Source organism: Microcebus murinus, chromosome 8 (genome assembly GCF_040939455.1).
Source record: "Microcebus murinus isolate Inina chromosome 8, M.murinus_Inina_mat1.0, whole genome shotgun sequence".
Classification (NCBI taxonomy): domain Eukaryota; kingdom Metazoa; phylum Chordata; class Mammalia; order Primates; family Cheirogaleidae; genus Microcebus; species Microcebus murinus.
The window spans coordinates 55,058,579-55,073,958 of record NC_134111.1 but is presented as its reverse complement, the minus strand read 5'-3'; the positions used below and the strand labels follow the sequence as shown (position 1 = coordinate 55,073,958).

The following is a 15,380-nucleotide window of genomic DNA, read 5'->3' as shown; positions in this document are numbered from 1 at the left end:
CTTCTAATACCATATATAGAAACCATTCCTTCCAAAATGGTTTCAGACCATTTGAAGCCTCAGTCCCAATACATTCCCATACACTCAGGCAGTAAGTCATTGGGTTGAGCAACACTCTACACACCCGAGATAGAAACTCTGGCAAAGGAAGATAAGCCACTGGGAGTTCTATTTTGTACAAGGATCCTGTGATTTCCTGGGAGCAATGGTAAAATGCATTTAAAAGTTTAATGAGGTCCCCAAAATAAAATCCTGAAAAAGGGAGATAAATTGCCTCATAATCTTTGGCAGAATCCCAGGAAGAGATGAGGGGGAAAAAGGAGGTTTGCTGCAGTATCCAGGAGAGAGATGGTAGTGGCAGAAACCAGAGCAGTGGTGGTAGTGACTGGAGAGAAGTATACAGAGCTGAGCTATTTCAGAGGCACAATTGTCAGAATTTGATTTATTGGATTTGGGAAATGAGAGAGCAAGTGGCTTGAAGGACGGTCTTGCTTTCTGGGTTGGTCTCTTGGTCCACCAGCACAGACCCTGGAAATGCGTTCAATAACTCTACAGAGAAGGCCTCAAAAACTAATGCAGAACTTAGGTTGCTGCTCAAACGCCATGGCAATTGTCATCCAGTTCTTAATTATTTAGAAGGCTGGTGTGGTCTGAGGAGAACTAATTGTATATATTGCATTAATCTTAGCAAGAAAATTTAAAGCATAATCCAATAGGACAGTTATGCATATTGTCACTGCTCAGGACTTAAAGAGAAATGAGACCAGGCCTGTACCATTTTAGGCAACAGCCAACTGAAAATTTGTGTCATTTCAGACAACTTGATGGCTGGTCATCAAAGGTATTAGAGATGGTCTCTGATACTATGGAAAAACAGACCGAAGGTTTTGCAAGCCAAAAATTGTGTTCAAAGGCTGATGATATTTTTCTTTTAGGAATCTCATCTTTGACCATGGACTCCAAAGACCTTTTCCCATCCAATTTATTATCTTCATGGCTGTATTGCAGAAATGAAAACAGGCATAACAGGATATGTCTATGAAAGATTCCACTCTTGTAGGACAGCAGTGATACTTCAATATTTCTTGGCTCTTAGAAATGGAAGCAGTGAGAGATACCCAAATGAAGTAAATTGGATAACAGCTCCATCAGTGTATCCCACAGCACACTCCAACTCTGGGGAATAAATTTTTCAATGGTAATACCCACAACTGTGCCTTCTCTGCTAATTCCTTTTTGTAAATTATATTAATATATTTTTCCTAATAAATTAATTTAGATGTCTTAGTCCATTTTGTGTTGCTATAACAGAATTCCTGAGACTGGACAATTTATAAAGAAAAGAAGTTTATTTAACTCATGGTTCTTCGGGCTGGTAAGTACAAGAAGCATGGTGCCAGCATCTGCTTGGCCTCTGGTAAGAGCTTTTGTGCTGCATCATAACATGATGGAAGATCAAAGGGGAAGGGGACTTGTACAGTGGTGCAAAACCTGCTTTATAAAAACCCACTCTCATGGGAACTAATCATTCCCTCAAGAACTAATCCAGTGTCATAGGAGCAAGAACTCACTCACTACCGTGAGAGTGGCACCAAGCCATTCATGAGGATCCACCCCCATGACCCAAACACCTACCACTATGCCCCACCACCCAAAACTGCCACAGTGGTGATCAAATTTCCACATGAGTTTTGGTGAGGACAAACCATATCCAAACCATAGCAATACCATAAACCCAGAAATAAAAATCCATTTGATGAAAAGCAAGACATATTACTATTTAAAATATTAACATAACTGGAATCATCGAGAAAAGAAAATTAATCTCACAATGAGGTTAAAGTTCTCCCCATCTGAGTATACATGTTCCCAAGTGCTGATCTGGCGTAAAGTCTTGTCAAAAACTCTTAAAGACTGAATAGATGTTTCTAAAGGTCAGTCAACTACATTACAAATTTGGTCCTAATTTATTTTTTTTTCTTCCCTGTTTACTGGTAGAGGATGAGTGATATGAGGGAGGTAGTGGCAGGAGAAGGTGGCATCATCATTAAGGGATGCATATAGGCCAAAAAAAAAAAAAAATCAATCTGGACTCAGAGACAGCAAGAAACTGAGCCTCCCAAACTGGACGCCCTGAAGAAAATGGCCTACAATGAATGGGAAACAGAAATAACAACTAGAAAATCATTTTACAAAAAGTCTTCCTTTATCAAGGAAGATGTTTGACCATGGCTGTGGTTAAAATACTCATAAATAAATAATGTTTGCCAATAAGAAGTGGTTATTTTCACACAAAAAAAATAAGAAACAATCACTTCCAATTAGTTTAAAAGAAACTGCCAAACAGAACATACATGGGATTTGATCATCTCACATTTTGGCAGGCAGAAACATAAACATGTTAAGAAACAAACACCATGTTTTCTACTACAATATTTTGCCTAAATGGAATTCTTATACATGGTAAACATGCCTCCCCTTATTCAGCAAAATCCACCCTGAGTCCAACATTATTTCCTGAAAGCTTAATTCCTTTAAATAAGGCACTAAATCATTTTATTACAAACATCGAGTGCTTTCTTATTGCTGGGAATGGTATTATAGACTTACTTTTTGATATATGTTCCAGCTTTTCAAGATTCTGTTGTAAACAAAATAATTCTTTATGATATTTTATAATATTCCATCTTGTTTGTTGTTTTCCAGAATTTCTATCATTAATTAAAGGGCCTCCTTTCACCTCCCCCCCACCCCCAAAATGAATCTATTCCCCAACTGCCTATAGGAGACCAAATAAAACTCAGTCTATCACAGCAACAGTGATGGACATGCCAATTTCACAGCGTGATTTGTGCACTCATTTCATTTTGAAAATGACCCTGCCTCCATCTGTCTAAACCGAATGTCCTGCTTTTTTCAAGCCAGGCCCCTGGAGCAGCACCACAGGAAATAGGAAGAAAGACACAGAACAGCCTCCCTCCTGCCGACTTGAGCTGCCATGCTCTCACGTAACCGCACAACTGATGGCCGTAGAGATCAGAGAAATTTGGAGGAGAGCAAGATAGACCTTTCATTTTTCACACATTTTCAAGAAGCCACTTGAAGGCGAATGCTTCCATGATGCAAATTCAACTCTGTAAAACAGGGAATCAGGCTAAAGATATAAAAGGCAATTTACCATTTTCATGTTCTGTCATCTTAATTTAAAAGTAACAGCTCAATATATACAAATTTTAAAATATGGGGCTCTTGGATATTGTTTCCAAGGGACAAGTGTCAATCAGGCAGACAAAAAGGAAAAGACTTCCTGTTCCCTGATGATTATCGAGCAGCATTCACTAGCATACCTCAACTCAAGTATATTCCTGGGTTGAAGACTGGATAGGGGTATAACTAGAGATAAGATTGGAAGAAGCCTTGGAGTAGGGTTATAGTGGCCTTTGTCAGCTGTTTTCTCTCATGATTCTGAGTAGTCCAGAGCTGCACACTCTATCCCTCTGAAATGGATGCAGTTTGTCCCTTTCTTGGTATTGATGCAGTAGGAGATACTTTGTTCCCATTCAGAAGAACACAGCTGTGGCAAACTTCTCAGCAAAGGAGAAGAAATGTAAGTACATGAAGTCAGTTATTTTATGGTATAGTATTCAGATGAAGTTGCTTTCTAGCTTTAACAAGTGGTCGTCTCACACTAATCACTTCCTAACACTTGCTCACAGCTGCAACTCAGGCCAGAGAGTTCAAATTTCTACTGCTCAAACCAACCTGGTTATTTGTTTTAATGGGAAAATAACAACAACAGCAAAAAGCAAGACACCAATATTCCCTCATAACTGGACCCATACATGATAGGTGGATTGAGTTAACTCATCAGTCACTATTTCTTACTGAACTTCGCTTTTGAATATAATAGTTCAACCCCTTCCTATCTAACTGTGTGATCTTGGGCAAGTTACTTAATCTTACTGAGTCACTGGTTCTCCATCTGTAATATGTAGAATGCAGAGTGGTTACTATGATTAGAAATAAGATATGTAGGTAGTCTAACAGAGTGCCATGCAACATTGTTGGTGTTAGCTCCAAAATTTATACATAGAAAAGATTTATGGGACGCAACACTAGTGAGAAGGCAGATAAGGTACCTGTACTGAAGTCTTCAATTACATACAAAAGACATGCTTTGACTTGGACTGTTTATCTTGAGCAGGGCCAATGAGGATCATGGAAGACTATGAAAGACAATGCGCTGTCCCAGGCCAGCAGCAAAGGAGCTATGTATGATAGATGCTCATAAATTATACTTATTATTTGTTATCTTGAAAACCACACAATTTACCACTACCTCACTGGGATGAACCAATTTTGTATTTTGCTATCTTGTCTACTTCCAGAATTCGTGACTGAAAAATTATATTATTCTCCCACAAATTTTATTATTTCCAGCTCTGTTTAATCTATGGGTATGTTTATTTTTATTAGTGGTCCAATATAATTTTTTTCAGCTGTCCAGCTAATTTTCTTCTATTTTTTTTTTTTTTTTTTAGTAGAGACGGGATCGTGCTCTTGCTCAGGCTGGTCTATAACTCCTGAGCTCAAGCGATCGTCCACCTCGGCCTCCCAGAGTGCTATGATTACAGGCTGAGCCACCGCGCCCGGCGGATCCAATATAATTTTATAAGATACTTAAGTCCCTAATTTTTCACAACCCCATCATAGGCACTATAAAATTCAAAAAAATTATACAAAAATAACTCAGGGACATTAACAGCATCTATTCCAAACACACGACAAAGAATGAAAGAAAACTCAGAAAGTTTTCTTGTATAGTCTAGCAAATATGCATAGAAATCATCAAACTGAGAATGCGGAGAAAAAGTTAATTTCTTTTTATTTTAACAGAAAAAAAATCCACTTTTTATCAGTTCAATAATATCCAACATATCATTACAAGCCTGAGAAGTAGAACCAGAGCCTCTCTCATATATACCCCACATAAAAGACTGTCTAATTTATTAGAGTCAGGCGAGTCAGAAAAGTAACAATGCATAGGGAAACTAGCACATTTCACTCTTGCAATTTTTCCCCTTGGAAAAGACGAGATCATGCATTTTTCCAAGGTCTCTACCTGGTAGTAAAAGTTGGAACACCAGAGCAAGTTTAACATATACTTAGTAATATTTGTTCTTATGGAAAAGAGGGGCAGGAGATACTGGGATCTAAAACTGACACTCTTCCAATACGAGTTAAGATTTACAGCAATTTTTTCCTTTATAAATCTCTGTAAATGACCAAAATAAGAACTGCTGGTCGGTGCACTATTCTGTTCTTGGAAAGTGTGTCCTCAGAACACCATAAGAACAACCTATTATAATTCAAGGGTAATTCCAAAGAGATGACATGCCTTTTCCATCGCGTTCCTTCCACTACAACAAAAAAGGACACCATTACTATCGGCCACTCGATGTACGAAGCTCAAAACGCAAGGAACATCGGGCGGTAAACCTTCCTCCTGCGCACCAGAGACCTAATGGGCACAACAGAAACAGCGACCAACCCTCACCATTAACAAGCGCGGAAGGCGGTGACCCTGCATCTCGCTGGAGAGGGTCGGTGCAGTACAAACTACGCCTCCCAGCATGCAGCGCGGCCACGTCCGACCGGCGGCGCTGCAGCAACGGTGCATGCCGGGAGGGGGAGTTCCGGGCTTTGAGCGGCCTCGGGAGCTTCCTCTCACTTCCTTAATTGCAGCCACTGCGCAGTCTGGAGTCTTCAAAGACCAAACCAGAAATTGAAAGACTCAACACTGATCCCTTTTTATTCCTAACGGGTTCCTGCCGTGGCAAAGTAACCTCGGGCAGACTTCCGTTTCCGGTTTCCTGTTGCCGTGGTAACGAGCAAGCAAAACATTTCTGGCGGTTATGGCGGGGCTGAGCGGCTCGCAGATCCCAGACGGGGAGTTCACCGCCGTCGTGTACCGGCTCATCCGAGATGCCCGCTACGCCGAGGCGGTGCAGCTGCTGGGCGGGGAGCTGCAGCGGAGCCCGAGGAGCCGCGCCGGCCTGTCGCTGCTGGGCTACTGCTACTACCGCCTGCAGGAGTTCGCGCTGGCGGCCGAGTGCTATGAGCAGCTGGGCCAGCTGCACCCCGAACTGGAGCAGTACCGCCTGTACCAGGCCCAGGCCCTGTACAAGGCCTGCCTTTATCCTGAGGCCACCCGGGTCGCCTTCCTCCTGCTGGACAACCCCGCCTACCACAGCCGAGTCCTCCGCCTGCAAGCTGCTATCAAGTACAGCGAGGGCGACCTGTCAGGGGCCAGGAGCCTGGTAGAGCAGCTGCTGGGTGGGGAAGGGGCAGAAGAGAGTGGGGGCGAGAATGAGCACGATGGCCACGTCAACCTGGGCTGTTTGCTCTACAAGGAGGGACAATATGAAGCAGCGTGTGCCAAGTTCTTTGCGGCCCTGCAGGCCTCGGGCTACCGACCTGACCTTTCCTACAACCTGGCTTTGGCCTATTACAGCAACAGGCAGTATGCCCCTGCGTTGAAGCATATCGCTGATATTATTGAGCGTGGCATCCGCCAGCACCCAGAGTTAGGTGTGGGCATGACCACTGAAGGCATTGATGTTCACAGTGTTGGCAACACTTTAGTCCTCCACCAGACTGCTCTAGTAGAAGCCTTCAACCTCAAGGCAGCCATAGAATACCAACTGAGAAACTATGAGGCAGCTCAGGAAGCCCTCACTGACATGCCACCCAGGGCAGAGGAAGAGTTGGACCCTGTGACCCTGCACAACCAGGCACTAATGAACATGGATGCCAAACCTACAGAAGGATTCGAAAAGCTACAGTTTTTGCTCCAACAGAATCCCTTCCCCCCAGAGACTTTTGGCAACCTGTTGCTGCTCTACTGTAAATATGAGTATTTTGACCTGGCAGCAGATGTCCTGGCAGAAAATGCCCATCTGACATATAAGTTCCTCACACCCTATCTCTATGACTTCTTGGATGCTATGATCACTTGCCAGACAGCTCCTGAGGAGGCTTTCATTAAGCTTGATGGGCTAGCAGGGATGCTGACTGAGCAGCTTCGGAGACTCACCAAACAAGTACAGGAAGCAAGACACAATAGAGATGAGGAAGCTGTCAAAAAGGCAGTGAATGACTATGATGAAACTCTTGAGAAGTATATTCCTGTGTTGATGGCGCAGGCCAAAATCTACTGGAACCTTGAAAATTATCCCATGGTGGAGAAGATCTTTCGCAAATCTGTGGAATTCTGTAATGACCATGATGTGTGGAAGCTGAATGTGGCTCATGTTCTGTTCATGCAGGAAAACAAGTACAAAGAAGCCATTGGTTTCTATGAACCCATAGTCAAGAAACATTATGATAACATCCTGAGTGTCAGTGCTATTGTATTAGCTAACCTCTGTGTTTCATACATTATGACAAGTCAAAATGAAGAAGCTGAGGAGTTGATGAGGAAGATTGAGAAGGAGGAAGAGCAGCTCTCTTATGATGACCCAGATAAGAAAATCTACCATCTCTGCATTGTGAATTTGGTAATAGGAACTCTTTATTGTGCCAAAGGAAATTATGACTTTGGTATTTCTCGAGTTATCAAAAGCTTAGAACCTTATAATAAAAAACTTGGAACTGATACCTGGTATTATGCCAAAAGATGTTTCCTGTCCTTGTTAGAAAACATGTCAAAACACACAATCATGCTTCGTGACAGTGTTATTCAAGAATGTGTCCAGTTTCTAGAACACTGTGAGCTTTATGGCAGAAACATACCTGCCATTATAGAACAACCCCTGGAAGAAGAAAGAATGCATATTGGAAAGAATACAGTCACATATGAGTCCAGACAGTTAAGAGCTCTGATTTATGAGATTATAGGATGGAATTCATACTAATGACTGATAATGGTTTTTACCATATGCCTTTGTTATGTAAACTTTGCACTGTTTTATCTATAGCCTTTGGCAACTTTATATTGGTCACATGTTGAACTTTGTAAACTTTAGTATTGTAACAAAAATAGATAAAAATCTTATTTTTAAATTTCTCACAAAGTGAATAATTTTAAGAATTCTGACGCTAGGAGGAGTTACAAAGAGTTCAGAACCAATGTGAGATGTTGTGTCTATTAGAACTTGTACTGCCTATGTTTCCTTTGCTTTGTTACCTTTTGTGCTTTGATGTGTCTTGAGGAGCCTTTATTTCAAGGGTTATATTGTCCAGGAACCAGGCACTATTGTGTCCAAACTCAGTAGTACTTAACAGTAAGCTTTTTTTTTTTTTTTTTTTTTTTTTTTTTGAGACAGAGTCTTACTCTGTTTCCCCAGCTAGAGTGCAGTGGCATCATCATAGCTCACAGCAACCTCCAACTCCTGGGCTCAAGCAATCCTACAGCCTCAGCCTCCCGAGTAGCTGAGACTACAGGCATGCGCCACCATGCCCAGCTAATTTTTTCTATATTTTATTTGTCCAGCTAATTTCTATTTTTAGTAGAGACAGGGTCTCACTCTTACTCAGGCTGGTCTTGAACTCCTGGGCTCAAATGATCTGTCCACCTTGGCCTCCCAGAGTGCTAGGATTATAGGTGTGAGCCAAATAGTAAGCTTTTAATAATCATTTCAGGGATTATGTGTTCTATTCTCACAACTTACCCTCATAATTATATTTGTAATGCCTATGTTTTATATGGAGTTTAGTATATTTTGGCAGTGTTTTCCAATATAGATAAAATGCTTTAACCAAAATTTTGTATTATGTTATTTTTTTTAATGTGCAAGATTCAGTGGAATATCTTGTTCCCTTAACATAATTATGGTGCTATGGTGTAGAGACAATAAACAAATATCAAAAAAACAAATTTCCCTGGCTTGCTTTTGTTCTGTTAAGAATTTGAGTATATGGACAAGATATACTGTTACTGTTTTTCACAATAAGTTTGTTTTCATTTGTCTCTGTGACTAATAGCAGAGGTACCCTGAGGACTCCGTTCTTAATTCCCACTTTTGTGATTGGAATTTAGTATATGCTGGAGTTGTTTCCTTGCTGTGGTATAGTATAACAATCTTCCACACTATTCCTATGATCCCACTAAACTCCTCTTGTACCCTTGTCACTGATAAAAGGTCAATTCTGAAACCTTATCTCATAGTTTCATAATGTAGTTTCATGTCCACAAAACCCAGTAGTTTTCCCGAGTTATCTTTGGGAACCCCACTCATTATGATCAGGCATTTGGTTTTCTGAATCCTACAGGGGCTTTACTATTTGTTTCCCCACCCCTTACTCCTTTCTCTCCACAGACTTGTCAACCCCAGCTTAATCTGGCTTAGAAAAAAATCAAAATCATTATTAGGTCGAATCATATGAAATTGCTGATTTTGAAAGTTTCCAACCTACAAAACTGGCAATTCCTTATAGCTCAACTAACAGCTTTCTACTGAAAGATAGGGAACCCCTGCCATAATGAGGTTATTCTTTTTTCCTTCAAGGACCCACTTAGTCACATAGGTACCCAGATGAAGTATGCTTAGCACAATTCCTCTGCAGCATAACCTCCTGGGTGTTCAAATTCTATTAGAATAGAAAGTTTGGCTTATTGTGAAGTCTGGTTCTTTTGAATTTACAGCATTTTAAAATTTAATTATCTGAACTGCTATAATTTACCACTGATGCTCTGATCCCACATTTGGAGGACAATCAATGTCTAATAATCTCGTCAATGCATCCTATAACACATCATATGTCTGGGAAATGTTCTTTAACAACTTCTATACTAAAAGTGTTGTTGCAGTAGCTCTGCACCCCTCTCAATCTTGGTAGCCCCTTAAGATTTAGAGCATAAATGAACTGGAGTCTTATTTTCAATAGCCACATTAAAATTCTGGGTTTTTTGTCCCATTTCCTCTAAACCAAACTATTTTCAATAATAAAAAAAAAAAAAGCATAAAGTGTAACTAATGTTAGCCACCCCAAAACAAATGTTTTCCAGATTCCCTTTTGCAAATAGCCTGGCACTTATTCGGCCACAATTTATTTACCCAGGTGCTGTATGTTTGTGGTTTTCGTGTATGTGTAATTTAGCTTTTCAGAACATAAAAAGCTTTTCAGAACAATTTTAACCCCTTGTTGCTGGGCAATTGGGATTTCTGGTTAGTAATGCATCAGGAAATCCTGACTGCTCCTACCGTTGAGTAAAAGAATAAAGGTCAATCATGACATTTGTCCCCTTTCTTCCCCTGGCTCTCCAGAGAGGCACCCACCCAGATTCAGATTGCTGCTGGCAACAGCAAAGTCTCCAGAATCAGGCTTACAGAGTTAAGGAGCCAGGTGCTCAGGCCTGCAGGAGCCTGGGGAGAGTTAGAGCATTCCTAAGTCCTCTGGCATTTATTGTCTTTATTCTTAGGATATACATCTTTTAAACTCATCTTCAAAGTGCCTTGCTTTGCTTCTTGATTCTAAAAGCAAATGACTTTACAATGACCACCCCATATTTTGCCATCTGAACGAAAGCTTCCATACCTAAAGCTCTGATGAAAAGCTTTGTTCTATGCTTTTACAGAATACAGATTAAGTGCTAAAAATTACTTTTCTTGATACAGAGGTTTCCTTATATTTCTAAAGCTTTTACTCTTAAGATTTCTTCATAATACCTGCATAGTCTATTTTAAAGGGATCAAATATTAAATCCAGTATTTTCTAATTTTAGTGAAGCCATTGATCTCCACACATGCACACACAGAATATGAGCATGTGTTCGTATACTAGTAGCTATATCTGTTTTCTCAGACAGGAACAAGTATGTGATCTTTCTGTGCAGAAACACCACAGAAAGGAGTGCTTGGTAGTTCTGTACCAAGACTCTTTTGATCAGTGACATGACACAGTCACAATGGGGGGGACAAATGGCATGATTGACTTTTATTCTTTTACTCAACGGTAGGAGCAGTCAGGATTTCCTGATGCATTACTAACCAGAAATCCCAACTGCCCAGCAACAAAAAAAAAAGTGACATGACACGTGTCACTTTTGATCAGTGGCATGACATCCTGCCGAAGCATTTTTATTCTTCATGCCAGTCCTTCTTTGAATGTGGTCTCAGCTGCAACACTGATGTTCACACTAATACCATCTGTGAAGGTCAGGTGTAGGCACTAACTCTGGCCCCTTCAACAGAAACAGACAACAGGGAACTAGTATAACTAGGGATGGACACTGAGTCATCCATGGGGCAATGAGACAGCTGTAATCATAAGAGATGACACTCCTCTAACAAGTGGTGATCTAGGTATTAATACATCCAGGTATAGCCTCTCAGGCTTAGAGAAACACCTTGAATAAAATTCATATAGAATTGTCATGATTGGTTTGGCCCAAAATGATTTGTTTGTTTATAGAGGGTTATGGGGTAGATGACCAAATAAACTTACAAAAAAGAAATGTGAGATTATAAAAGATAAATGGCTTGGAGAGGAAGAAAGCTTTAAAGAAAGGAGTAACTTTCTGACCCCTCCGCCCCATACTCCTTGTCTGGACTCATTTTTCTACTGGTGTCCTGGAGGGTTAGCAGTGCTGTAAATCTGACTATGTGAATAAGCAGAGTGCAGCTATCGAAACAACCTAACTTTAAAAGGATAGTATCACCTTTCATTTCAAGTGAACATCAGCATTTTCTTTTCTTTTCTTTTTTTTTTTATTTCAGCATATTATGGGGTTACAAATGTTAAGGTTATGTATACTGCCCATGCCCCCCCACTGGAGTCAGAGCTTCAAGCGTGACCATCCCCCAAAAGCATTTTCAAATAAGGTTTTTGTTTCAGGTTCCTTCATCTTAATGACAATGGGTGATCTGGAAACATGAGAGGTTGTGCTCCTCTGAGGGTGTTCTCTGCACTCTAAGGAGATTCCAGGCATTAAGTGACCTGCAGCTCACTATCCACCACTCACTAATTGCCTCTTATCCCTACCTCTGTGACTAAAGTGGCATTTGGATTTTCTGTAGTTTTCACTTACTGGGCTAAGCCCTTAGTTGTAAGTCAAACAGCCTATTTTGTGATGCGCTAGTAACTATTGGTTCTTGGTTGTCCAACTACATACATAATCAAAATGACTAATCATCAGATTGCAAACTTATACTTTAATTCTAACTACAAGATATATATACAACTTTTTGAGTACTCTAAATGTAGTTCAAATCCTTCAGCAGCAACCTTCATTCTTAAATTAGTAGTTTTAACGAATTATGATTTTCCAAAGAACATAGATTGTCTCTAGGTTATAATAAAATATTTCTTTCATCTTAAACAGTTCTTCCAATCTCCAGTGTCTCCATGGAAGATGTGTAACTTATAGAAACAGGTTGTCTTATATTTTTAAGTGCAGCTCAAAGAGTACCATATTAAAGTTATAAAAATACTAATTTCTAAAGTCCATCAGATACAGCACTTCCTTTTATGAGTTTCATATTAAACCAATAAACTCATCAGTTCAGGATATTGCGGATTAACATTTACAGAGCAAGACTAGCCTTTCTGGCATTTCTATGGCATATGGTCATGAAGATAGCAGTTTCCACTCTGTAGTAGTAGGAGACTCCAGTTCCTTACTTGTGCCCTTCTGTAGAGGACAGTAACAATCTGCTTTAAAAAGCAGAATTTTTTTTTTTTTTTGAGAGAGGGTCTCGCTCTGTTACCCACACTGGAGTGCAGTGATGCATTCGTAGCTCACTGCAACCTCAAACTCCTGGGCTCAAGTGATCCTCCTGCTTCAGCCTCCTGATTATCTAGGACTATAGGTGTGTGCCACCATGACCAGCTAATTTTCAAATTTTTTGTAGAGATGGTTTCTCACTATGCTGCCCAGGGTAGTCTTGAACTCCTGGCCTCAAACGATCCTCCTACCTCAGCCTCCCAAAGTGTTTACAGGTTTGGGCCACCACTCCTAGCAAAAAGCAGACACAGAAATTCTGTACACATCATGGTCAGCCAGCACAAGTAGCCCAGAGCAATGAAACAGCCAGCACGTAGTCAGACCTGGCTCCATATTCCAGCAATGCCACTACCCAGATACTAACAGTAGGTGCTTCTTAACCTAACTACACTTCAGTTTTTTCACCAGTAAAAAGGGGATAGATAACACCACTTACTTCACAGTGTTGCTGTGGTAACAATACTACTTCTTTTGTGGTGTCTGGAAAATAAAGGTGAATTAAAAATTATTAACACAACACCTAAGTGGACATATAGGAGTAACATTTATCAGGTGTCGGGAGGGTGGGGAGGAGGGGATGGGGATATACAATCACGAGTAAGATGTGCAACATTTGGGGGGTGGACATTGAAGCTCTTACTCGAGGGGGGAGGAGGGCATGGGCAATATATGTAACCTTAACACTTGTACCCCCATAATACGCTAAAAATAAATAAATAAAAGGAGGAAAAAAATTATTAACACAATAATCAATTCTAGGGTAATGTTCAGCAGAAGAACACAGACTCAATCAGAATCACTGAGACTGTGTTGAAAGGGACCTCGAGATTTTCATCTTACAAAAGAAGAAATTAAGCCCAAATAGGGAAAGTGACTTGCAGTTGGTAGAGAAAAGTAAAGTACACCTAAAATGTCCAGAATAGAACTCTATCGACTGTGTTCTTAGATTTAGAACCCCACCTCCTCCTAAGTTATTTTACAGCTTTGAAGTGGCAAAATTTTGTCATTAAAAAAAAAAAGAGTACCTTTGCAGTTCTAGTATTAGCACAATGAGGTACAAAGGATATGGCAGAACTATGCAAGGATGGATTTCAGAGCTTATCCATCCAATACTAGGCCAAATCAACACACCACGTCAGAAAATGCAGCAGAAAATGAGTTTATGAGTCTTTTGAAAAGAAAGACAGTCCCCTGAGGCCAAGCACAGGCAAAAGGAAATGTGATGGTAGTTAAGGCCACATTTCTTTTTCTGATAGGGCAGCATAGGAAATTGGGGCAGCAGCTTCAGCAGGATTTCAGTCTGGCAGCAAAGTTAAATTATGTAAACGTAACTGCTTGTTTAATGTTTATCTGGCATAAATGTTGATTCATTGAATAAAAATCCTATTTGTAGACAAAATGTAAAAATATGAGGTGGACAGCAGCATGTCAAGTGGAAGTATAGCTGCCTGAATCCTAAATGCTTTCATGGATGAAAGGTCAGAACCCTTGTTATATATATATATATGGCAGGCCCTTGTTATATATATAAAACACACACTAGTCATCCATCATTACTTGGATAAGAATCCAGACGGTATTTATGTCAATTTTACTGGTGACCTGAAGCTATATGGGACAGAAAATATTCTGGGCTAGAGTCAAGATCTTAACATTTGACAATCTGAAACTAAATCCAGTAAGATACAAATTTTAGTAAGGATAAATATAAGTAATGGTGCCTAAAAAAAAAAAAAAAATCAGCCTCCAGGGAGATGTGGTCAACATGTCACATGCAGAACAGACAAACTTTGTTAAATTCAATTTCAGTATGAGTGACAGTGTGATGCCCACCAAAAATGCATTTATTATTAACTAAAATAGGGGAAGCATCAGTACTACTCTGGAACATTTGTATTCAGGGCTAAACACCTCATTTCAAAAATATCAAACAGGCACATACGAAGAAGATTAGGACGGTGAAAGGTCTAAAAATGACAGGCACAAAGGTTGAATAGAGAAAATCTGGGGGAACATGAGATGGATCTTTATATGCCTAAAGAGTACCCCTTCAACAGAGCAATTTGACAATTCTTTGACTACAGAAGGCAGAAATTTGAATAATGGTAAGAGGGACACAGATTTCAGTCTAATAAGAAAAAAAACCTCTTAATACCTAACAATTTCAGAAGTTGGAAAGGGAAAACCTTTAAATTCCCATTTGGTCACAACAAATGTTCAGGAAGACTGGTTATCTGTGGCATGGGAGATGTGGAAGGTTAGGGAGCAATTACATATAGGGTAGAAATAAGATAGGATGTTTCTAAGGTTCATTCAACTTGAATTTATATAAGCTAGGTAAGAAATTGCTTTCTTTAACTAAATAATGGAAGAGCTAAAATCCTAGTATAGCTAGTGATTACCGAAGTGTATCATGTGGAACAGAGTTCAGCAGGTCTGATCTTCAGTCATTTCAGAGCCCGGATAGCTACAACTTTCCCTCCAGCGTAGGAGCCCTGGGCAGGGACAGAATTAGGATCTGTGCACATATCCTTCACTACTAGAGAGGCTACTCTTGTACAAAGTGTATCCTATTTGTTTTCTCTAAGTATAGCATGATGCTGTCAACAAAGGTTAAATGAAATCAACATGAAATAAACAATTTCTGTAACAA

General features: G+C 40.1%; 1 protein-coding gene across 1 annotated transcript; it reads left to right on the top strand.

Moving 5' to 3' along the window:
* Nucleotides 1-5,711: 5,711 nt before the first annotated feature.
* Nucleotides 5,712-9,388, top strand: IFT70B (intraflagellar transport 70B). Its single transcript, XM_012785884.3, has one exon. The coding sequence runs from the start codon at nt 5,916-5,918 to the stop codon at nt 7,914-7,916; it is 2,001 nt and encodes a 666-aa protein (XP_012641338.1). The 5' UTR covers nt 5,712-5,915; the 3' UTR covers nt 7,917-9,388.
* The last annotated feature ends 5,992 nt before the right edge of the window (nt 9,389-15,380 follow it).

Coding starts and splice junctions, on each gene's coding strand:
- IFT70B (XM_012785884.3), top strand. CDS start 5,916: ATGGCGGGGCTGAGCGGCTCGCAGATCCCAGACGGGGAGTTCACCGCC.